This window comes from Thunnus albacares, chromosome 22 (assembly GCF_914725855.1).
Source record: "Thunnus albacares chromosome 22, fThuAlb1.1, whole genome shotgun sequence".
Classification (NCBI taxonomy): domain Eukaryota; kingdom Metazoa; phylum Chordata; class Actinopteri; order Scombriformes; family Scombridae; genus Thunnus; species Thunnus albacares.
Genome location: NC_058127.1, coordinates 7,813,191 through 7,837,412, shown reverse-complemented (window position 1 = coordinate 7,837,412; position 24,222 = coordinate 7,813,191). Strand labels below are relative to the sequence as shown.

General features: G+C 38.6%; 1 protein-coding gene across 1 annotated transcript; it reads left to right on the top strand.

Annotated features, from left to right (window-relative positions):
- The first annotated feature begins 1,887 nt into the window (after window positions 1–1,887).
- LOC122974388 lies at window positions 1,888–19,613 on the top strand. Its single transcript, XM_044342405.1, has 16 exons — window positions 1,888–2,025; window positions 2,881–2,951; window positions 3,879–4,098; window positions 4,983–5,266; window positions 5,368–5,508; window positions 5,631–5,732; window positions 6,272–6,494; window positions 8,981–9,159; window positions 9,430–9,570; window positions 12,911–13,063; window positions 14,827–14,847; window positions 15,428–15,587; window positions 17,244–17,509; window positions 17,629–17,771; window positions 18,729–19,365; window positions 19,410–19,613. The coding sequence occupies exons 2-15, from the start codon at window positions 2,915–2,917 to the stop codon at window positions 19,149–19,151; spliced, it is 2,493 nt and encodes an 830-aa protein (XP_044198340.1). The 5' UTR covers window positions 1,888–2,025; window positions 2,881–2,914; the 3' UTR covers window positions 19,152–19,365; window positions 19,410–19,613.
- Window positions 19,614–24,222: the final 4,609 nt, after the last annotated feature.

Sequence of the window (24,222 nt, the reverse complement as noted above, 5' to 3'; positions counted from 1 at the left end):
TTTTTCCCAATTACTGCAATTTTTGAGAAAAGCTGCTGAGGAATCAAGCATTTCAAAAACTGCAAAAACCCTGGAGGGACTGATTAACATATTGTTATAAGTTCCTTTTTATACCAAAAAGGAAACAAAATATATATTTTAAAAACTGTTTAAATGACAGTAATGTCATCTGTGCCTTCTAGCCGACAGAGAGAGTCACAATGAGGATGAGGATACCTCCAAGAAGAAGAAGAGGAAGGGCGAGTCAGATGAAGCAACGATCCTATACATCTCTCTCTCTCACACACACACACACACAAACCTGCCACACCTAGCATACCTGACACTCTCTTCTGCCCCAACTGCCTCTTTTGACTCGTACACTACAATCAAACACACACACACTCAGATAAACAATGTGTGTGTATATAGACGTAGAAGCCCCTTATTTTTGTGTTGGTCAGTGAAGTGTCATGTTGAAATGGTAAGAAAGTACCAGCAAGGCAGTCAGACGCAGACTCCATTAGGTTATTTCCTCTTTTGTTTCCACCTCCCATCTCCATCCATCCATCAGGGTTTCATATCTCTGTGTGTGCTTGTGTGTGTGTGTGTGTGTGTGTGTGTGTGTGTGATTAAATAGGTTTTTATTGCAAGCACTGTTTATTTTCTCAACTAATAGGCCTAGATAATAAAATTCTTGACATATATTCTGCCAAGTGTTTCATATAAAACCCTCTCCACCTACTCGTCTACTATTCACTTCATTCATGTTTTCTTCAGAGTTTGTTAAATTGTGCTTTTTTTTTTTTTTTAAATCCAGTATGTCCACTCATTACTCACTAATAAATAGTGTCTCAGAGGTTATAAGACTAGTTATCTGTCATATATGCATCCAAAAAAAGGTTTGGCAGAAGGTTTGTATTATATTGATAGCACTATTTCATATTACACGATGACTGAATTGATTTTATTACAGCTTCATAATTAATCGGTATTATTAAGGCATTAATCTTTGACACACAAAAACCTACCTAAAAGCTGTGAACTTACCACTCACTCATGCTTTTACTGGAGAGAGCGCACAGCCAGGTTTGACCTTCTGACACCAAAGATCTTACCAAATAAAAGTTGCTTTTAAGTGACTCGACCTTTATGAACCCCTGAAGCTGCATGTGCCTTGCAACGAAAACCTGTTCCGCTCTGCAAGATCATGTCATGTCACTCAGCGCAACAAAAGAAGCAGAGAAAGAAAGAACCAGCATTTAGAACCAGAAACTTGTCTGGTGAGAAGGTTTCACTCACTTACGCAAAAATACCTTTTATGAGAGAGGTACTGCACACTTAGACATGTGTTCTGGGCTGTACACTGTGACTGTACTGTGATGAAACACATCAATGCTGGTCTTAATATTGACGTTGACACCAAATTTACAAAAATCGGCATTTCATGAGTTGTTTTAACTCAGCCCTGAACCTTCCAAGGCCAATGCTGACATAGAGTTGACCGGTTACTCTTATCTACATCATGAAATTTATATAAAAAAAGATTGTTAACATCCCTCCATACACACTCACAGACACCGGAGAGCTTCTCGCAGCAGAGCCGCTAGCTCAGCTGCAACACAGGTACCACACAGAAACTTTTACAAATGACCATGAGTGTGTTTCTAATGACGGTCAAAGCTGTGATCGACTCTCCAGTGTTTCCAGCGTGAACAGTCTGACAATGACTGCTCATTGCTTGTTAGCTTTGACTACCAGCTCTACATCGCTATTCATGCTACGCCGAGCAGTGGTCAGTCAGTAACCCCTCACCTCTCATGTCACACACTACATAGCCACGAGGCCATGCCCCTACAGTCGCTGCCCTTGCAGTCCTCAGCTGCATTTCTGAAACATGCTGGGAGGGTGGGAGCGAGCAGAATTTGGGTGTGTAGTTGCTGTTTAAATTGCATCTTGTCTCCTAACAATACAGTCTAGTCACTGCAGCGTCTGTCTGCAACCAGGTGTAGAGGGAAAAAAAAAAACCCAAAGCAGCAGCTACAAGTAAGTGAAAACCATTATTTATAATCTAAATGTAATACTGTTTCTTTTTTTTTCTGTCCACTCTCATCTCACTCACATGAATCCATTGATGCATGTCAAGAGACTTTATTTTAAAACTTCAATTTCATTTTAAGGCTACACACTTTTTAGTTTTTCTGTATCTAAATTGAGGGTATGAGATTTTTTGCATAATAGACAATAAGAACTTTTCAGCTATATACACAAACCTGATGTGACATGACTGGTCTATGAGACCTAGTGCAGTGGTGGAAGATTAAAATAAAGTATTAAGATCCCTTATCAAGGTAAAAATAGCACTACATAATGTAAACATACTTCATTACAAGTAAAAGGTCTGCTTTCAAATAGTTGCTTAAGTAAAGTTACTTAAGTTTTATCTACAAAATGTGCTTTAAATGTATCATAAAGTAAAAGATAATGCAGTTTTTTTTTCTCCATGGCCCCAGTGAGTGTTGTGTTAAATTATTATATATCATAGTATTGTACACTACTGATGCATTAATGTGTAAGAGGCATTTTAATGTCATAGCAGGTTGAAGGTTTCACAAATTTGAACTACTTCATATACTGTTCAGTAGTTTTAATCTATAGCCATGTGTCATATTTTGTCGTGCTTTCTGTCAAATAAATGTACAGGAATGAAATGTGCAATATTTCCATCTGAAATATAGTGAAGTAGAAATGCAAAGTTGTAGTAGTGTAGAATAAGACTCTAAAGTATCTAAAAATTGTGTTTAAGTACAGTACCTTAATAAATTGGACTTCACATTACACAACTTTACTAGTAAAGGCTGCTGGTAGTTTTTTTTACACAAATTTTTATGTGTGTTGCAGGAAAGCAGACGGGTGTAAAGAAAGCAGCTCAGACATGAAATGGAGATTGTCTGTCCTCGTGCTCCTCAGTGGTAAATATAACTTCTGTCTTTCAGAAGACTCACAACACTGTCAAATCCTGAATTTATTCATATTTAATACAGAATGCACCTGACAAAGAGCCAGTGTGGGCTTAAAGTGTTGAATTTATTTCATGTGGGCTAATGTGATAAATTAAACAATAACAGGCACTTTTGACAATGGGTTTACAATTTTTTGGACATTGCAACTATTTGTGTAAATATTACATATGCAAAAATATAGTATCATCTGCTGGATAACTTGTAAACACACTAAATTTGTGTTTTTTTTGCACTGAGTCTTTAAGACAAAACAATTTCTACTTGTAATTGTCAAGAGTTATAGCCTTAGTATGGACATAGGTTTTGAGCATTTTAACAACACACTGATTGTTTCATTCAAATAATTTCATAAGCCCAAATAAGTATCCAATACTTAAGAAAAAAAAAGCTAGAATTAGGGAAAAGTCAGAAAGAAATTTCTGATTATGCACTTGATTTGACTCAAACAGGCTGTGACTAAGGAAATGGTACAATAAAGCAGATATCTGAAAGTACAAACAGAAGCACAGGAGAGAAACTAAAATTCAAACGACAGCAATTCAGTTAGAAGCTACAAAACTACTGAGAGCTTAACACACAGAGACTTTTAAAAACAGTTTTTTCTCTAGTCTCCAGCACAGATGTGACTTTAGTTTCGCAACACACACACACTTGTTTGATGGGGAGAAGCAGGGAGAAGGGGGGGTTGTCATGGGTTGGTCGCAGTTGGCGAGACGTCATTGCAACGCGCTCTTTGGTCCAGCTCTAGAGATGGTCCATCTAGGCCATGGAAAAATGGTGCCAATGGAAAAACCCTATTAGTCATCTTGTTAAAAGCTGAAATTTGGCATAATGAGTGACTTCCTATTGATAAATAGTGGTATCTTCCATCCACAGGCCTGTGTTCTCAGACCTACTGCCTTCGCCAGTACCACTTCATTGGTACAACCGTGCCCTGGTCAGAGGCCCAGACATACTGCAGAGAGCAGTATACTGATCTGGCCACAGTGATCGACATAGAGGAAATGAACCGACTGGTGAACACAGCTCAGAGCTCCACTGGAGGCTACACTCAGAAGGCCTGGATTGGGCTGCATAATGACCCCGCCAGCAGCAGGTGGTCATTTTCTGACAGCAGCTAATACAGAGATGACAAGTAGAGAATCAGTGTCTTTTTGGATGTGAGAGTAAACAAATCTGAGTTTCTACAGACTACAGTCTTTTGCAGAGAAGACGGATAGAAATAAATACTTACATTATTCAAATCATCATCCACACAACTCTTAAGAAAAGAACTATGACCAAAAAATCTTGAATATTTGTTTTTCTAAGGTTTGTGAAACCGATAGGGATAGCCTTCTAGCACCTAATTCTCATCCTCTTAAACAACAGTCACTAGTCTTATCTATGACCTACTCACCTATTTCTCAGTCAGTCAAAAATATTGTCAGAAAACATTGGCATATACTGTCTAGTGACCCCACTGTGGGCCGAGAGTTTGTCAACCCTCCCATATTTGCTACCAAGCCATTAAATAATTTGAGGGACAAACTCGTTAAGACAGATCTTTATGTTAGGTCAACACATTTTTTAAGTTCTCTTCCCCCAGGAAATTTTCCTTGTTCCAACTGTGTGAATTGTAATGCTATGATCAAAGGGGACTCTTTTCTACATCCCCACACAGGTAGTAAAATGAAAGTCAGGGGCAGAATCACATGTAAACCCACACAGGTAGTCTACCTATTGAAATACCCTTATGGGTTTTGCTATGTGGGCAAGACAAAAAGAGAATTGAGAATTAGGATTTCCAAACATAAGAGTAATATCAGAAATAGGGATGAGACGTCTCCTGTAACCAGACACTTTAATTCTCCCCAGCATCTCTCCCAATGTCTTTTCAGTGGCACTTAAAGTAAGGCCATACCCATACCCCCCAGAAATATTCAAGGTTAAAAGATTCATCTTAACTTAATAACCTCAGGCCTCTGTTTGTCTGTGCAGGAAGTGGGAATGGTCGGACCAGAGTGGCTCCAGTTACCGCTACTGGAAGCAAGGACAGCCTGATAATGTTGGAGGGGAGCAGAACTGTGTTGCAACTCATCTGGGCAATGCAGGCCTGTGGTCAGATGAACAGTGCAGCATGCAACTCGCTTTTATCTGCTATGGAGATAAGAAAACCACAACCACCACCACCACCACCACAGCGACCACTACCACCAGTAAAGTGACCACAAACAAAATAACCACCACTGAGGGAGCCTCAACCATTACAGAGATTACCTCTGGTGTGTTGTTGGAAGCCATAAAAGAAATCAATTCAGAGGAAATAATCTTACATTAAATTTTGGATAACTATATTTTCACTACCACTGTCTTTGTTTTATAGAAGGAACTTCAAAGGACTCACTCTTGTCCACCACCACAGAGACCACAAGTAAAATACCCACCACTGGGAAAGAATCAACCACTGGACATCTTAGTACAGATATTACCTCCCCAGAGGTAGACCAGACAAGACCCATTACAGGTGGGTGAAATTATATTTATTTTCAAGGGTGGTAATTTTGCATCAGTTTAATGCCATGTCTCTATTGTTTGGGAATTAAACTCCAAACCAATCATTTTTGTCCACCACCACCAACACCACAGTGACCCAAAACAAAATAACCACTACTGAGGGTCCCTCAACCAGTATAGAGATCACGTCATCTGCGCAGCATTCAGCAACAACGCTGGATCAAACAACATCTGGTGAGAAACATTTAATTTAAATGGGATGTATCCTGGAAAAAATACTATCTATTGTTATGTTTTAATATTACAACATCCATTTCTGGTGAGATATATTGATTTAAATGAGATGCTTTAGAGAAAAACATCCATTATTATGTCTTCATATTTGCTAAAGGTCACAGTCAGTATGGACAAAAGGTTTGAGTATTTCAATAATACACTGATTGTTTCATTCAAATGATTTCGTAAGCCCAAGTAACTAACTTTGTGTTTAGCGCTAATTAGCAAATCTTTGCGTGCTGGTATGCTTAACTATGGAGAACATTACACCTGTTAAACATCAGCATGTTAATACTGTCATTGTGAGCATGTTAGCATATCGATGATAGCATAAAGTTGAAAGCACCGCTGTGTCTAAGTACAACCTCACAGAGCTGCTGTAGCAACTCTTAGTCTTGTTTCTTTCCTCTCCTTGTAGCCATCTTGTGACAAGCTGAAATTTGGCATAGACAATGCTTGATTTCCTTCTGATAAATAGCAGTGTCCTCCTTCCACAGACACTCAGACCTACTGCGCCAGTACCCCTCACCAGTACCACTTCATTGGTACAACCCTGCCTTGGTCGGAGGCCCAGACATACTGCAGAGAGCAGTATACTGACCTGGCCACAGTGATCGACATAGAGGAAATGAACCGACTGGTGAACACAGCTCAGAGCTCCACTGGAGGCTACACTCAGAAGGCCTGGATCGGGCTGCATAATGACCCCGCCAGCAGCAGGTGGTCATTCTCAGACAGCAGCTACTACAGTGATGACAAGTAGAGAACCAGTGTCTTTTTGGATGTGAGAGTAAACAACTCTGAGTTTCTACAGAATACAGTCTTTCGCATAAAGACAGATAGAAATAACTACTTATAATACTCGAGTTGTCATCCACACAGCCTGAAAAGGAGCTTGCCCACATGTAGGACCACACATGTTGTCTATCTATTGAAATGTCCTTGTGGGTTTTGCTATGTGGGCAAGACAAAGAGTATTGAGAATTAGGATTTCCGAACATAAGAGTAGTATCAGAAATAGGGATGAGAGGTCTCCTGTAGCCAGACACTTTAATTCTGCAGGCCATGGTGTTTGTAGCCTACGCTTCATGGGTATTGAGATTGTTAGGCCACTGTTGAAAGGAGGTGATAGACAGGAAACTTCCCCAGAGAGAGGCATATTGGATACACTACTTACACTATGGAAGCAATGGCGGAATCCAGTGTGATGTGTCAGCTGTAGAGTCACTTCTGTTCCTCTCACACATTATCACAAGTTGAGTTCTTATATCCAAGTTGTTTTATCTATATGTTTTAATGAGGCAAGGGTTTTTAGCTTTTGGGAACCAGGATTTTAAGCCATTTTAAATTAAGTGTCTCCCTGTCAGATCAGCCTGTCAAGCCTTGCACAACCCAGCTTGTTTTTAGCATGGGAGCCAACTAACATCAGCCAACAGGGACTGAGCATCAAGAGGCCACAACAACTAACTGAAGCTGAATTTCCACAGCAAGTCCACTTGTTTTACCCATGTCAGTACGTTCTGATGCTTGATGCCTTTTCTTTGGGTCACCTGTGCTAATACTAGATCAAGGCTTTGGGCTCCAGATCGGAGCTCTTGCGTCTACACATCCATGACCAATGGATCCACTCACCTGTCCGCCAGACTGTGTCAGCTGTGCCCCTCACATTTAGAAGATTGTGGAATTGGAAGGACAAATCTCCACACTGTACAAAATCCAAGAGGCTGAGCAGTATATGGACACCATCATTCAACTGACAAAATTCTGAAGATAAGGCAAACAGTCTGTAATTCTGTCCTGGGCAAGATGTTACCTGTGCCTCAACATAAAACCATTGCAGTAAATTTAGCACATTTTCACCTACCAGATTGTGCAACGTTGACAAGAATTGTCCAACACCTTAAACCCACTACCTGCTATCTTGACACCCTGCCTACAAGCTTTTTTAAAAGTGTTTTAACTACATAGCATCAGATGTATTACAAATAGTAAACAGTGCCGTTCAGTCAGGCGTGTTTCCCTGAAGGCTGCAGTTATTAAACTGCTTTTTAAAAAGCCTAATTTGGATGCCCCATTGATAAATAACTACAGGCCCATATCAAACCTACCCCTCCTAGGAAAGATCATTGAGAAAGTTGCTTTTCAACAACTCAGCACTTTCTTAGTACAAAACAACCTCTTCAGTACATTCCAGTGTGGACTTCGACCTCATCATAGCACTGAGACTGCATCAAAGATTTCTGTCTTAGTCTTACTTGACCTCAGTGTGGTCAAATGGGTAGGACTTTCTGGCTCTTTGCTAAATTGGTTTGAATCATATTTACAGGATAGGGACTACTTTATATCAATTGGCAATTATAAATCTGAACGAACAAGAATCATCTGCGGAGTTCCTCAAGGGTCCATTCTCGGCCTCATTTTGTTCAATACCTACATGCTCCCTCTTACCCAGATTATGGAACATTACAACATCTCCTACCATACTTATGCTGATGACACACAACTTTACATAACTGTGTCACCACATGACTATAGTCCCATACAACAGCTAATAATGTGGTACGTCTCCTCTGGTGGCTTTAATTGTTTTGGATTCTCTTGTTATTTTTCTTGTTGTTTTTCTTGTTGGTACTACTTTTCTGATGATGTCTGTTAGATGATTTGTATCAGCTGGTTTTAATCACCAACAGGTTCCTGGCTGTTGTTTAATAGGGTTCAACCCACCATTGTTTCAGTAACACTGAGGAAAGTGTAGGGCTGAAACGTGTCCATTTTTTTGCATCATTAAAGTAGCGATATACACTTATCTGTGAGTGCTGACAACACCGTTTGTTATTTTTGAAAGTTTTAAATTTGTCCAATGCTAACATCAACTAAGGTTGCAAACATGGTAAACACTGTACCTGCATAACATCAGCATAGCATTGTCATTAACAGCATGTTAGCATTCAGCTCAAAGCAAAGGGCTCTGTGCATCATGGCTGTAGACTCCTCTTGTTCCACATTTCTTTTTCAGTAGATGTAGTTTTAATAAGAATATCTTGCACTCCAAAATAATTGAAAGTCAATTCACATCATCCCCAGCTTCTCTCCCAATTCCTTTTCAATGGCACTTAAATAAGGCCATACCCGTACCCGCTAAAAATGTTCAAGGTTAAAAGATTAAACTTAACTTAATAACCTCAGGCCTCTGTTTGTCTGTGCAGGAGGTGGGAATGGTCGGACCAGTGTGACTTCAAGTACCGATACTGGAAGCAAGGACAGCCTGATAATGTTGGAGGGGAGCAGAACTGCGTTGCAACTCATCTGGGCAATGCAGGCCTGTGGTCAGATGAACAGTGCAGCATGGAACTCGCTTTTATCTGCTATGGAGATAAAAAAAATGGTGAGTGGGTCCATCTCAGTTTTGGTGAAAACCTTTTTGGTGGATATCACTGCTCATGCAAAGTAGTTCTTTTTATTCCAAACAAATCACCATAAATATCACTAAAGTGTTTAACTTGACCAAAATCAGTAAATAGATTTAGGACAATAGGAGACAATTTCTTCTTTAGGAAGTAGTTCTAATGAAAACTCTTTAGAGCAAGGTTTGTTTGTCTTTTTTCTGATTTTATATTTTGTGTCAATTTTGACGATTAAACTCTGGACAATCCAGTTTTGTCCTCAACCACCGCCGCCACTACCATCACCAAAGTGACCCCAAACAAAATACCAACCACTGGGAAAGAATCAACCACTGGACATCTCAGCACAGAGATTACCTCCCAAGGGGTAGACCGGACAAGACCCATTACAGGTGGGTGAAATCATATTTATTTTTAAGGGAGGTAATGTTGCACTAGGTTAATGCCATGTCTCTATTGTTGTGCAGATGAAACTCCAAACCAATCAGTTTTGTCCACCACCACCAATAACAATATCACAGTAACACAAAACAAAATAACCACCACTGAGGGACACTCAACCAGTATAGAGATCACCTCATCTGCGCAGCATTCAGCAACAACGCTGGATCAAACAACATCTGGTGAGAAACATTTAATTTAAATGGGATGTATCCTGGAAAAAATACTATCTGTTGTTATGTATTAATATTACAACATCCATTTCTGGTGAGATATATTAATTTAAATGAGATGCTTTAGAGAAAAACATCCATTATTATGTCTCCATATTTACCCTAATACCCTAATGGTACCTTAACTGCAGATGGTAACTAAAGGTCACAGTCAGTATGGACAAAAGGTTTGAGTATTTCAACAATACACTGATTGTTTCATTCAAATGATTCTGTAAGCCCAAGTAACTAACTTTGTGTTTAGCGCTAATTAGCAAATCTTTGTGTGCTGGTATGCTAAACTATGGAGAGCGTGGTAAACATTACACCTGTTAAACGTCACCATGTGAGCATGTTAGCATACTGATGATAGCATAAAGTTGAAAGCACCGCTGTGTCTAAGTACAACCTCACAGAGCTGCTGTAGCAACTCTTAGTCTTGTTTCTTTCCTCTCCTTGTAGCCATCTTGTGACAAGCTGAAATTTGGCATAGACAATGCTTGATTTCTTTCTGATAAATAGCAGTGTCCTCCTTCCACAGACACTCAGACCTACTGCGCCAGTACCCCTCACCAGTACCACTTCATTGGTACAACCATGCCCTGGTCGGAAGCCCAGACATACTGCAGAGAGCAGTATACTGACCTGGCCACAGTGATCGACATAGAGGAAATGAACCGACTGGTGAACACAGCTCAGAGCTCCACTGGAGGCTACACTCAGAAGGCCTGGATCGGGCTGCATAATGACCCCGCCAGCAGCAGGTGTTCACTCTCAGACAGCAGCTACTACAGTGATGACAAGTAGAGAACCAGTGTCTTTTTGGATGTGAGAGTAAACAACTCTGAGTTTCTACAGAATACAGTCTTTTGCATAAAGACAGATAGAAATAACTACTTATAATACTCGAGTTGTCATCCACACAGCCTGAAAAGGAGCTTGCCATATAGTCAACTGTTAAGAATAAGAATTTGTAGCTCTAGGGAAGAGTTTGAGAGACAGGCCGGTGAACTGTGTGCTCAGTTCAGAGAAAAGAACTATGACCAAAAGATCTTGAATATTTGTTTGTCTCAGGTTTGTGAAAACAATAGGGATAGCCTTTTAGCCCCTGATCCTCCTCTTAAACATCTCTTGTCTTATCTACAACCTTCTAACCTACTTCTCAGTTAGTCAAAAATATTGTCAGAAAACATTGGCATATACTGTCCAGTGATCCCATTATGGGCCGAGAGTTTGTCATCCCTCCCATATTTGCTACCAAGCGATCGAATAATTTGAGGGACAAACTCATTAAGACAGATCTTTATGTTAGGTCTACACATTTTTTAAGTTCTCTTCCCCTCGGAAATTTTCCTTGTTCCAACTGTGTGAATTGTAATGCTATGATCAAAGGGGACTCTTTTCTACATCCCCACACATGTAGGACCACACATGTAGTCTACCTATTGAAATGTCCTTGTGGGTTTTGCTATGTGGGCAAGACAAAGAGTATTGAGAATTAGGATTTCCGAACATAAGAGTAGTATCAGAAATAGGGATGAGAGGTCTCCTGTAGCCAGACACTTTAATTCTGCAGGCCATGGTGTTTGTAGCCTACACTTCATGGGTATCGAGATTGTTAGGCCACTGTTGAAAGGAGGTGATAGACAGGAAACTTCCCCAAAGAGAGGCATATTGGATACATTACTTACACTATTGAAGCAATGGCGGGATCCAGAGCGATGTGTCAGCTATAGAGTCACTTCTGTTCCTCTCACACATTATCACAAATTGAGTTCTTAGATCCAAGTTACCCATACCCCCCAAAAAATGTTCAAGGTTAAAAGATTAAACTTAACTTAATAACCTCAGGCCTCTGTTTGTCTGTGCAGGAGGTGGGAATGGTCGGACCAGTGTGACTTCAAGTACCGATACTGGAAGCAAGGACAGCCTGATAATGTTGGAGGGGAGCAGAACTGCGTTGCAACTCATCTGGGCAATGCAGGCCTGTGGTCAGATGAACAGTGCAGCTTGGAACTCGCTTTTATCTGCTATGGAGATAAAAAAAATGGTGAGTGGGTCCATCTCAGTTTTGGTGAAAACCTTTTTGGTGGATATCACTGCTCATGTGAAGTAGTTCTTTTTATTCCAAACAAATCGCTGTAAATATCACTAAAGTGTTTAACTTGACCAAAATCAGTAAATAGATTTAAGATGATAGGAGAAGATTTCTTCTTTAGGAAGTAGTTCTGATGAAAACTCTTTAGAGCAAAGTTTGTTTGTCTTTTTTCTGATTTTGTATTTTGTGTCAATTTTGACGATGAAACTCTGGACAATCCAGTTTTGTCCTCAACCACCGCCGCTACTACCATCACCAAAATGACCACAAACAAAATACCAACCACTGGGAAAGAATCAACAACTGGACATCTCACCACAGAGATTACCTCCCAAGGGGTAGACCAGACAAGACCCATTACAGGTGAGTGAAATTATATTTATTTTCAAGGGTGGTAATGTTGCATCAGTTTAATGCCATGTCTCTATTGTTTGGGAATTAAACTCCAAACCAATCATTTTTGTCCACCACCACCAACACCACAGTGACCCAAAACAAAATAACCACCACTGAGGGACACTCAACCAGTTCAGAGATCACCTCCTCTGAGCAGCCTTCAGCAACGATGCTGGATCAAACAAAATCCAGTGAGAAACATTTAATTTAAATGGGATGTATCCTGGAAAAATACTATCTATTGTTTTTGGTGTATTTAATATTACACCATCCATTTCTGGTAAGAGATATTAGTTTAAATGAGATGCTTTAGAGAAAAACCTCCATTATTATGTTTCCATATTTACACTTATTTCCTAATGGTACATCAACTGCACATTGTAACTAAAGGTCACAGTAAGTATATTTAAATATTCCTGATTCACAAACATAACTCATGAGGCCTTCACTTCCAAACTTTAAAAAAACAAGGTTTTTGATAAAAGACCAAGAGGGACAAAATAAGACCCATTGTCCGTAGGTGAAGTTACTTTATTTTTATTATGAAAACATTGCACCCTGTTAATACAGTGCCTCCATTTGCAGGTGAAGCAAGTGCAAGCCAGCCACCTTTGTCCACTACCACCACAATGACCCAAAACAAAATAACCACCACCGAAAGAGACTCATCCAGTACAGAGATTTCCACATCTGCGCAGCTTTCAACCACAGAACTGGATCAAACAACATGCACTTCTGGTAATCAACATGAAACAACTTTTCATTCTTCACTATGCTTTGCCAGTATCTGAAAAGGAGCTAAAATGTAATTTGTGTTGCTGGGTTTTAGAAGAATATTATGCTGGGAATCATTCAAATAGCGTCATAAGTGGAAGTTATAGCAAAATATTACATTATGTATCCCAAAAGAAGCATGTCAGTTCAAAATGGAATGGGCTCGAGTAGGGGAGGAATGCTACAAGTACACGGTACAATTAACAAGACTGAAGCAGACTTAATCTTTAGCTCTGTTGTCACGCCATCCAGGATCATGATCTTTTGAACATAATTATTGTGCAGCTTTGTATATGTGCAAGTTGCGAGCAAACACAAGCATCAAGACAATCAGGTTTTACCTGATGCCTTTTGCTGTGGTCACATGCAGAACATTTTGATTTATCATGAATTGCGTGACATGCAGAGGTCAGTGAAGGTAAGGAACTATTGATGAGTATCTATTGGAAGATATGACACTGTGGGTGGAGCTGAACATGAGGAATGAAGTAATAAAAGTTGACAGCAAAGTGAAGGAGGCATCGTTAAAATGGCTTACTACCAGTTTCTGTGTGGTGTAACTGTGATGATCATTCTTTCATCCAAAGGTAAGAAAGAAAGATTTTTTTTCTTTCAATTTTACTTGGGTGTGTGGAAGGAGTTCAACAGTTTGTTTGAACACTGCTCTATATAACATATTTCCATCTAGTTACTGTGAAAGGCATCCTGACAGCAACCATTTCAATAAGAATAAACTCCTCTAACCACTCACTGCTGCTCAGTGATGTTCTTCAAAGTGATGAACACCTTTTTGTTATCAGAAAGCTTTCTCACAGTCGCTCACAGCTATATTGAGGGGGAAATGGGTTCAAAGCAAATGAAAATGGAAAATCCTCCTGACTAGGTCCACAGAGTGGAATTAAATTTTGTCTCTTTGAATTTAAGGAGTAAACTATTCCATCAAATGTGTACTAGGCGAAAGTAGAATTCCTTATTTTATAATGTAATCAAAAAACCTCAAGTACATGTAAAAGCTAATCAATTAATGTTTGTGCTTGTAATCAGTGGCTTTCAACACTGCTTCATTTGGAATACAATACATACTATATTATACTTATGATTTGGATAACTGTCTCCTTTATGTCTTAATTATTTATAAGCTTCTACTGATTGAAAATAGTCAAATACTTGTAATTCAGGTAGACCAACCTCAAAACAGAAGAGGGTGTTAAAAGGTTTAACCAGATCAACTTGTGAGAGAAAAATGAGCAGATGACTCACTGCTCTAAGAACAATGAGCAGTGAGTCATGCATAGGGATTTAGAGTACAAGTCTGGTGATATATTTTTCTTATTGTGAAAAGAAGTATGAACATCAAAGAGCCTTCCTTCTTTTGTTACCGTGAAAACTTTGACTAACTTCACAGTAAGAAAGACATCATTAGAATAAAGGGGACTGGCACCTAAACTTAACTCTTCTGTATTAAATAAAGGGTAATTAAAATATTCTATGTATTACTCTTTTTTGATAAAAAAAAAAATCACAATTTCTAAAATCTAGATCCTCAGGTTTTTACAAAACATAACGTTTGTCTACTATAGTGAAAGGGGACATTTCTGCCTACAATAAAGTTTGTGAAGGAGAAACTTTCACTCATTCCGTCTCTCCTGTTAAATTTGCTCATAAATGCACAGATGTCGTCTGCTTCACCCTGAACAACATATTTCTCTTTGTGTTCTAAATTTCAGGTTGTCATTCACAGGAGTTTGGTAAGCATCCAAGAGCAACTTTGCAAGTTCTTCAAGTTTAAATTCCTTGTTCCATTGTGATGGATTAGACTACAAACAGTATACTTTGTTAAAATTTGCTCTACCATGACCACATTAGAAATTAAACACTAACAAATAAGATAAAATAAGATAATAAATAAGATTAAAATAAGATTAAAGTTAGCCAAGTGTGCCCATAACAAAGCATTTTATACCATTCTGCATTTATTCACTTTAACTGTCCAGAATGCAGAAGTGCCTAAACACCAAATACATGTAAGGGTTATGATTTAAACCAAATTTAATTGATTTATTTTCAATGCATAATATTTTACCCCTCACATAACTAACTCCACCATCATACAACCATTCCTACCTTCCATCCTATATGATGTGAATGCAACATTATAACATTTCCTGCCAACATCGGTTTCTTTTAACCATGATGAGGAAACAAACCTAAACTTAAGAAAGACCCTGTTCTTTCCAGAATCTTGACTAAGTAGATATTTTGTCATTTAGGCACAAGGGCTCGTTGCATACTGTATATGTTTAACTGTCATCTCTTCTCTCCTGTCAGTATGTGGCGTGGCGCCACGCCAAAGCAGAATTATCGGAGGTCAAAATGCGTCTCCAGGAAGTTGGCCCTGGCAGGCCAGCATTAACGTGGCAGAGAGACCCATCTGTGGAGGGTCCCTTATTAACAACCAATGGGTGCTAACAGCTGCTCACTGCATGAGGTGAGGAATCACTCATTCACTTAAACTTTATATTTTTGGTTTGTTGTCTTACATGATACCATTATAGAGACTGGCAACACACAACATGAACACTTTCAGATATTACCTCACATAATTCATTTAGAGACAGCACACATTTATTAACATCTAGGGAATGTTAAGAGCCAAGCGCTATATGCAAAATGCACAGAAAGGTTAAACACCTAAAATAATATTAGAGTTGATTGATTAGTATGAACTAACAATCAGCTGGGTTTTATAGTTACACACAAACAATAATCATACAAACCACTTTTGCTACTTTTACTTCTGCTCTAAAGGAAGTGAAAGCCTGTTTTAAGTTTTGTTTTTCATATCCATCCCACACATTGCCTCTTATCACCTGTCAGCAATGGTTCAATTGGTAAGAATAATGGGCCCTGTGCATAGCAGGTGACTCCACCCATCCACATTTGTCCATATGTGTTTATTACTACCTGTATGTCTACATATCTGTATATCTACATACCCACATCTCAAAATGAAGTCTTAACATGACTTAGATAAGAAGAGCTAGAATTATCAAATCATCATTGACTATTTTTCCCCCTGAGAGCTAAAATAGTTTCATAGCTGTCTTAACCACACAACTTCTACTGATTTGCACAATTTGGACTTATTTTAAAAAGAAAGGGATGATCTAACTAGAAATTTACTTTTGTAATTTTAAACTCAGCATCCATGAGCACAAAATTGCTCAGGTGAAAGTGTAATAATACTAAGTGTGTAGGTAACACTACATACCAAGATCCCACTTATACCTGGCATTAACACACAATCTGTATCTGGATATACTGTCTGGAAAAGTAACACTATACTGTATGTAAATGCACACAGAATGCATTGCCAGTATGCAGTTGGATTGTGATCGGATTGATGGTAAGATTGGATCAATTGTAATCTGATCTCAGGCAGGTATAAACACAATGAATACATTCTCAAGAAAAAAAATCAGAAAATTGAAATGACGGTACCTTACTCCTCTTCCTGTTAGGTTGAAGGGGACATAACATGCTTTTTGTGATTTTCTGTCATTTATATACTGTTATGTTGTTGGATGTGTATGTTAAACATGGTCAAAGTTCCAAAACTTGAGGTGAAAGTATATAAAAATGCTCCCTGAAAGTCAAAAGCCAGAGCTTCAGCCTGCTTGGAACGCTTCGTTTGTTAAGCACTGTACTACCCACAAACCGCCATCCATTCCGTATCCTTGTTGCTAAGTTTGTTGCTAGGGTTGTTCCATAGGTTGTTCACATCGAAGTGAAATCCTACTACAACTGTTTCTAATGCTACTGCATTTCTTTCCTTGATCTGAGGCAACATGTTTGTTGACAAGTCCACCAGCCCCGCCTCAATAATATGTTTATTGAGATCCGATCACAATGCAGACAGAAAAATGCTTATCAATATCAGGTATAAATACATATCCCTGTGGATCAGCTGTCATTATTTAGCTATTGTTTCCAGATAAAGATCATAAGTTAATACAAGGTGTAAATGGGGGCCAAAGTGTTAACACTGACCTATTTGAAATAGTCAACTGATACTCAGTTGATACTAAGCTCACTGTTGACAGCTGACCGTTAAAATTTAACTTTTTTTTTTTTTGTCTTCAAGCAATTTCAGCTTCATGGAAGTCCGTCTTGGTCTCCACTCCCAGTCAGGTGAAAACCTCAATGGAACGTCACGGGAAATTGAAGTGGGCATAATCCATCCGGAATATAATGAATTTACCTTAGAGAATGACATAGGTCTGCTGAAGCTGTCGACCCCTGTGAATTTTACTGACTACATACAGCCGATCTGCTTGGCCTCAGCAAACAGCACTTTCCACACTGGGATAAACAGCTGGGTCACTGGCTGGGGGAACACTGTGCCTTATGGTAAGTTCACAGACGGTATAGTCAAAAAGGAGCATTGCACTCTGTTTATATCACATCATTCCTAAATAATTCCTTATTTGACGAGGTTGAATCTCACCTTTTGAAATCTCTCCAATTAGATCCCTATTCCCAATCAGACATCTTACAGGAGGTGACTGTACAAATATTGGGAAACAATGAGTGCCAATGTAACTATCGGGTCGACATCACAGAGAACATGATCTGTGCTGGCGACAGAGCTGGAGGGAAAGACTCATGTCAGGTGACCACCTCTTTTTGTGTATTTGTTATGTAATGCCCTGTTGACTTGACATGGAGGTGGGAGAGAGCAGAGTAATACCATTCAAGGAATATATCCTGTATCCTGGGTCTCCCCAGTTACAGTTTAGATTTTATAATCAGTGGACTGGTTTTTACCAGTCCACCAGAATAAATTTCTGATATCTGATTTTGAATTAGTCTGTCATTAGTTTTAGTCAAGTTTCAGTCATTTGATTATCGTTAATTCTAGTTTCATCCTTAGATAATATTGGTTAACATTAGCCTACCTCAGTGAATATCGGCATGCTGGTCTGCCAGTTCTCGTGCTTTGTCCCAGTTGTTTTGAAAATTCTTTTTTGATTTTCAGTGGGATTTTGTGGATGCATTTAGTCCATATTTCTGAGTAATGGAGGATACTATTTTACTCATCAGGAACACGCAATGTGTGATTGAGCAGATGCATGTAGATCATTGAATACTGCATTTAAAGAAAGTAATTGGTTAATTTGTCCATTCATTTGTCTCCCATTTGATAGGAGAGTAGTAGTTTTTATACATCAGCAAAAATTGTTCTATAACAGATTACTTTTAATTTAGTTTCCATTTTCTTTTTGTTGTGGGAAAAAGGTTGTCAACCAATATACTGTATTTTGTCAGTTTTCTGATCACATATGACCTAATAGCTAAGATGGAGGCTAATCGTTTCCAGTGGCTTTCAGTTTTTATGCTAAGCTAGGCTAACACATCACAGAGCTGTGCATGTGCTGAATGCGCAGAGATGATATGACAGAAAATAAAGCTTTACAAAGTGAAATTTTCCAACGACAGACATTTATGAGAGTTTAAAAACAAACAGCTGTATGGGATTCATGCTTCAGCAGGGTGGATGTTTCTGAGACAGGTCTTCCTCCAAAAGAGAAAATCTGTTTGAACAACTATCATCATTCTCTTTCCACAGGGGGACTCAGGGGGACCGCTGGTGACCAAAAATGATACTGTCTGGGTCCAGAGTGGAATTGTAAGTTTTGGTTACAGCTGCGGCAAAGCTAAATTTCCTGGAGTCTACACCCGTGTGTCCCAGTACCAGGAATGGATCAGCAACATCACTGGCACAAACACACCAGGTTTTGTTACTTTCGACTCTCCTGGAGTTGACAGCGACTTAAACTTCACCTGTCCAACCACCGCCGTTCCCACCTACGATCCCAACACCATGTATACTACCGTCGATTACACCACTACTTCTGATGATAAGGATGGCGATGGCGATGGCGATGTATTTGGCGGTGGTGAAAGCGTGATCCACTTCTCCCACTTCAATCACTTCTTCTCACTCTGTGTTCTTGTTCTGTCACTCTACGTACTGGTTGGTGACGCATAACATGAAAATGTGGAAGTATGTGCATTTTAAAGTGCCTGAGCCCATGATAAATGAGCCCTGTTCTTAAGGTAGCACTGAAAATCATCTTTAATGCAGAAAATATTCATGTAAAAATGAAAAACTGATTTTTAGTTTATTAAGCTCAACAAACTTTTTTAAAGAATTACATGGGATATATTTGGTATTATAATCACAAATGGATTTCTTGACTTATTTGTCTTTGATTCTTTTTCGATTCTTCAATTTGTCTTTGATTATTTGTCTTTGATTCATGTTCAAATTTGAGATCTTTATTCTAATAAAAAGCTAATCATACAATGAACTTGCAGATGGTTGGGTTGATGTAAAGTTTTAGACACAACAGTAAATCTGAAACAAACTATGATTCCAATTTTGTATTGTCTTGTGAAGGAATTTGGGCTTTCCAGCCAGGTTTTGAAATAAAAACGTACAATAAACGTATCATTTAAAGCAGCACTTTACTTTTTTGGACACTTTGGGGCAGCAGAACAAGCTGTAAATACAGTTGCATATTTACACATCCTGCAGAAATTGAACAAAATTAGCATTTAGAGTAATTTGTCCTACTACTTGACAAATATGAATCAAATATTCCAACTTTTTTAAATATGGTTTGGTCTTCATCATTTCCTCAGGGGAAACATCTGTCTCTTTAGCTGCTAAATACTCCACTAGCTTCACCAGCTAGTTGCTAACTTTTGCTGTTTGGTGCCGGGCAGGTAACGTATAGTGGGTTTATCCAAACTTTTTAGCCAAAACACCTGCTGCTGCTGATAGATACTGGTTTCATGAGGGTGACTGAACAAGAACAGTAAAGTTGCAGACCATAAAAACAAAACAAGCAGAAAGTTGCTAGAACAATCTGTAGAGCTGAGGGAACAACGGTTTCACTATGAGAAAATCCTTAAATGTTGTCATTTGATGAATTTCTAATATAAAAAAAATACAGATTATAGCAGCTTTAAACTGAAATAAAGAAAATGAACACAGTTGAACACTTCTTAACTAACATTTTGCCAATATGTGTGCAGAACTACAGAGAAAATAAGAAGGTTATAAGGTAAAAATTCCCTTGTAAACTGGCTTGACATGGTAAGATTAAACATGGGTTCACACACACACACACACACACATTTTCCTGTTAACCTGGCAGAGAAGTACAACTCATCTCCCCTGGCCTGCAGGATCAATCTGGTGAAATAATGACATGCATTGATTCTACGTGTGTTTGATCATTCATTAAGTGCGTGTACGTGTGTATGCATGTGGCTTTTTGTATTTGTTCACCATATTGCCTTTAAATACCCTTCAGTGTTCACAAACTTCCTCTGAAATGAAACCCAATTGGGCCAAATGTATTTTTCATTCCTTTCACTTTCTTAATTTTAATTTTCAAATATTCAATCATGATCTATGTCCCCAACAGGCCACTGTAGATAATTCATGACAAACCACACACTCCAAGATGTTCTGGGTGGCTGATCGGAAAACGGACTAGCAGGTGGCCTGAAGCTACAGTCTCGTTGTTATTCTGTTGCTGTAGTAGTGTATTATTATTTTATTCTCACCGATGTAATTGTGTTTATGGACTTTTCTCATACTGTAGCTCAGACGACAAAAACATCCTTGCACTGCAAACGTGACTCAGAGCTGACAAACACCTTGAAAATAAGGTGGATTTATTTTCCCTTTTGCCTCTTTCTTAGTGAGCAACATTATTAGGTTTTTTCTTCATCTTTTACAAACAGTCTAGAAGCTTAAAAGAGAAATATGATTATTGGAAAAGTGTCCCTGTTATTGTTTATGTCCATCTCTAAGTGCCCTTTTTAACACCCCCTTGCTTAATATGTCTCATTTATGTCTCTTGTGTACTTTATGCACATTTGACATAAAGAGAGGGATGGAGCCCAAAGAAGAGAAAATAGGACAAAGATATATATATATATATAAAAGGACAGAACTCCCCGTGCACAGCCAGTATTTTCAGTCAGGTGCTGGTCGGGCGCAGGAACATATAAGGTGAAAATCATAATTAACCACCGCACACTGGAATGACTTTACTATGACTTTATAAAGAGTGAACAACATGTTTCGCCTGTAGCTTCTTCAGGTTCGCTCAGTACAACTCATGGGGAGTTCTGTCCTTTGATATATATATATATATATATATATATATATATATATATATATATATATATATATATATATATCTTTCACCATGATAAATAAATCTTGTGGAAGGTTATGTTTTCATTACATTAATATAAAGAGAAGGAGAAGCAGGGAAAAAGTGGTGACCCTTTAAGAAGCTTGTGATAAGTAAAGCCAATTATGGCTCTTAAGTGGCATTTAATAAAAACACACTGATTTGTTACTATTATTATTGAGCAACTGACATTATGTTTCTTACATAAACAGCAGATTTAACAAGAGAAAGATGGATAATAGAGACAGTCAGACACGAGTTTTATTAACTAAAATAGAGGAAGATATGTCTGTAGACAAGTCTTTTTTCTTAAGTTCACTGTGCATCTCATTTTTATGAAAAGTCAAAGCATCAGAATAAATATCTGCGCATAAAAATGTCCATCCCACATTCACTACATAGAAAATACCCACACAGTTAACCTGTGAAGCATATAAATTGCTCTGTTTGTATCAAACAGGCAGAATGTCTGGAACAATGGCAGAGTGAGACTGAAAAATTGACCTTTAATGTAAGAAGTTCATAATAGACAATAGATCTTGTCTGGAGGCCTGAGTTCTGGTTTGTCAGACAAAAATATGTGGTGTGGCAGAAAATCACTGTGGCAGTGAAGACCATCAGTTCAAAGACATATTACATATAAAAAAAAGTTTTCACACAAGAAAAAGGAGGCAGATCATTGCTCACAGATGTTAAAACTCCAGCAAATAATTGAAAAGCAGGCTAAAAAGTCATTATTGTGCCAAGCCAGTACAAAAACACCACTTAATATTGGACCAAACCAGCGCTGAAAAACACTTAATATTGGACCAAAAACCATCTAAAACACCATCACATATTGCATTAAAACAAGACTAAAACACCAGTTGATATTTGACTAAACAAGGACTAAAACAATATTACATATCACACTAAAACTGGGCTAAAACATCAGTAAATTTTGTACCAAACTAGGACTAAAATCCAAATGAATATTACACCAAATCATGGTTAAAACACTTGTGGAAACTGAGCTAAAACAGGGCTAAAACACTGATGAATAATGTACCAAACTGGGGCAAAAACACTAGATAATTTTAACTAACACAGGGCTAAAACACCAGTGAATATTGGGCCAAACCAGGGCTAAAACACCAGTGTATACCGGGCCAAAACAGGACCAAAACATTAGTAAATATTGAGCCAAACTAAGACTAAAACACCAGTGAATATGGGACCAAAACAGGACAAAAATACCAGTGAATACTAATTCCCTACTGGGCGGGAAAGAACATCTTAGAGCAGTATCTGACTAAGCACTGAGTCACTGTTACAGCCTGCTGTGTGCGTGCGTGTGTTGTGGTGTATGTGTGTGTTTATGTGTGCTTTATGTGTAAGATTTGGCTGGGTGTCTTTGTTCTTTTCTCCCTCCGAACCAAACTTTCTTTTAGCTCCATATTTGTTGCCCGGGTCCTCCGTTCCGTCTCCTCGGTAGAGCCTCCCAACAAAACAAAAAGTCCCTGAAGTCAGCATCTGTTGAATTCTAAGTGCGAGTGTGTTCATGTGTGTGAGAGAGAAAGGGATCAAGTGTGTTCGAGAGACACAAGAGTAAATTGCTTTAATCTTTTTCTTTGCAGCCTCAGCTACAGTCCTTAACTGGCTATTGTTTGCTTCAGCAGCCATAAGTGTCTCTCTCGCATTGCTCAAACACAGCTGAACACATTTTACTCGCTCTGACTGCTTTGTTGATGGTTATAAATCATTTTGATGTATATAGTCTTCACAGTGCAGTCAGCAAGGTAAACGGCTTCAGGTATACGGGACAACTCAAAACCTGTAAGCAAATAACACTCATATGTATTCAGTATGTGACTCTTTCTGTCTCCTACAAACACACACACACACACGAACACACACATACAGTCTCTTCGTTCTTTTACTCTTGTACTTTCCCTCCCTTCACTGAACTCTTTATCTACAGGAAAGCCTCTGCAGTGTAGTGAAGGGATGACAGTGCAGCAGATATTCCACTCACACTTTCCCACCGTCTCACAAACTTGACACAATTTGTCTGTCTGAACTTTTCAGCAGATACAAGCTGTGAACATAAAATTGATATATCATCACTTTTTAAGCTGTTATGGCGTGATATGGAGTCATTTTTGTGTCCACCTGGTCAAAGTAAGTTCAATATTCACTCTCTTTTAGCTCTGTTTTTGTTCTCCACCAACTCTTGAGGGCAATATCTGTCTCTTCTCTATGTCTAGTCTACGGCTAATTATGTCTGTTTACTGTTTGGTGCTGAGCGGATAGTGTACAGTGGATTTTTAGCCTGATGGCGGTGTGCATGTAATATGTTTGGCTTTTCCTGGTGGCCTCTTATTGGTTGACACTGCACGCTAAAAATAACTGGATCTGGGGCGGAGAATTTTACACCTGAGAAATGTTGCTAGATTGGGCAGTTTTCTGGCCAATTGCTGCTTCCTTATTGGATAACATTTATCTCCTGAAGGCAGGCAAAACATACATAGATAGTTGTGGTACTGTGGTCACCATAGCAACAGTCACTGAGGATCATGGGTAGGCTAATGTAGTCGCTTCTGCTATTTTACAAAACTGACAAAAATACTTGATTTCTGAACCACGGTCTTTTGAAATTGGTTTTCTGGATTTTCGTTTGGAAACAAAAAAGAAATAGATCACGTGATTTCGTTTTTTGTTTTTGGTTTAAAATAAAAAAAGGAAAAACCCCTGTGACTTCCGTTTTTGGTTTCAAATGCAAAAATGAATTGGCTGAATGTCCGCAGACCTGCTCGATATTCAATCCAAAAAGGAATAATGATAAAATGAATCGGCAAAAATCAA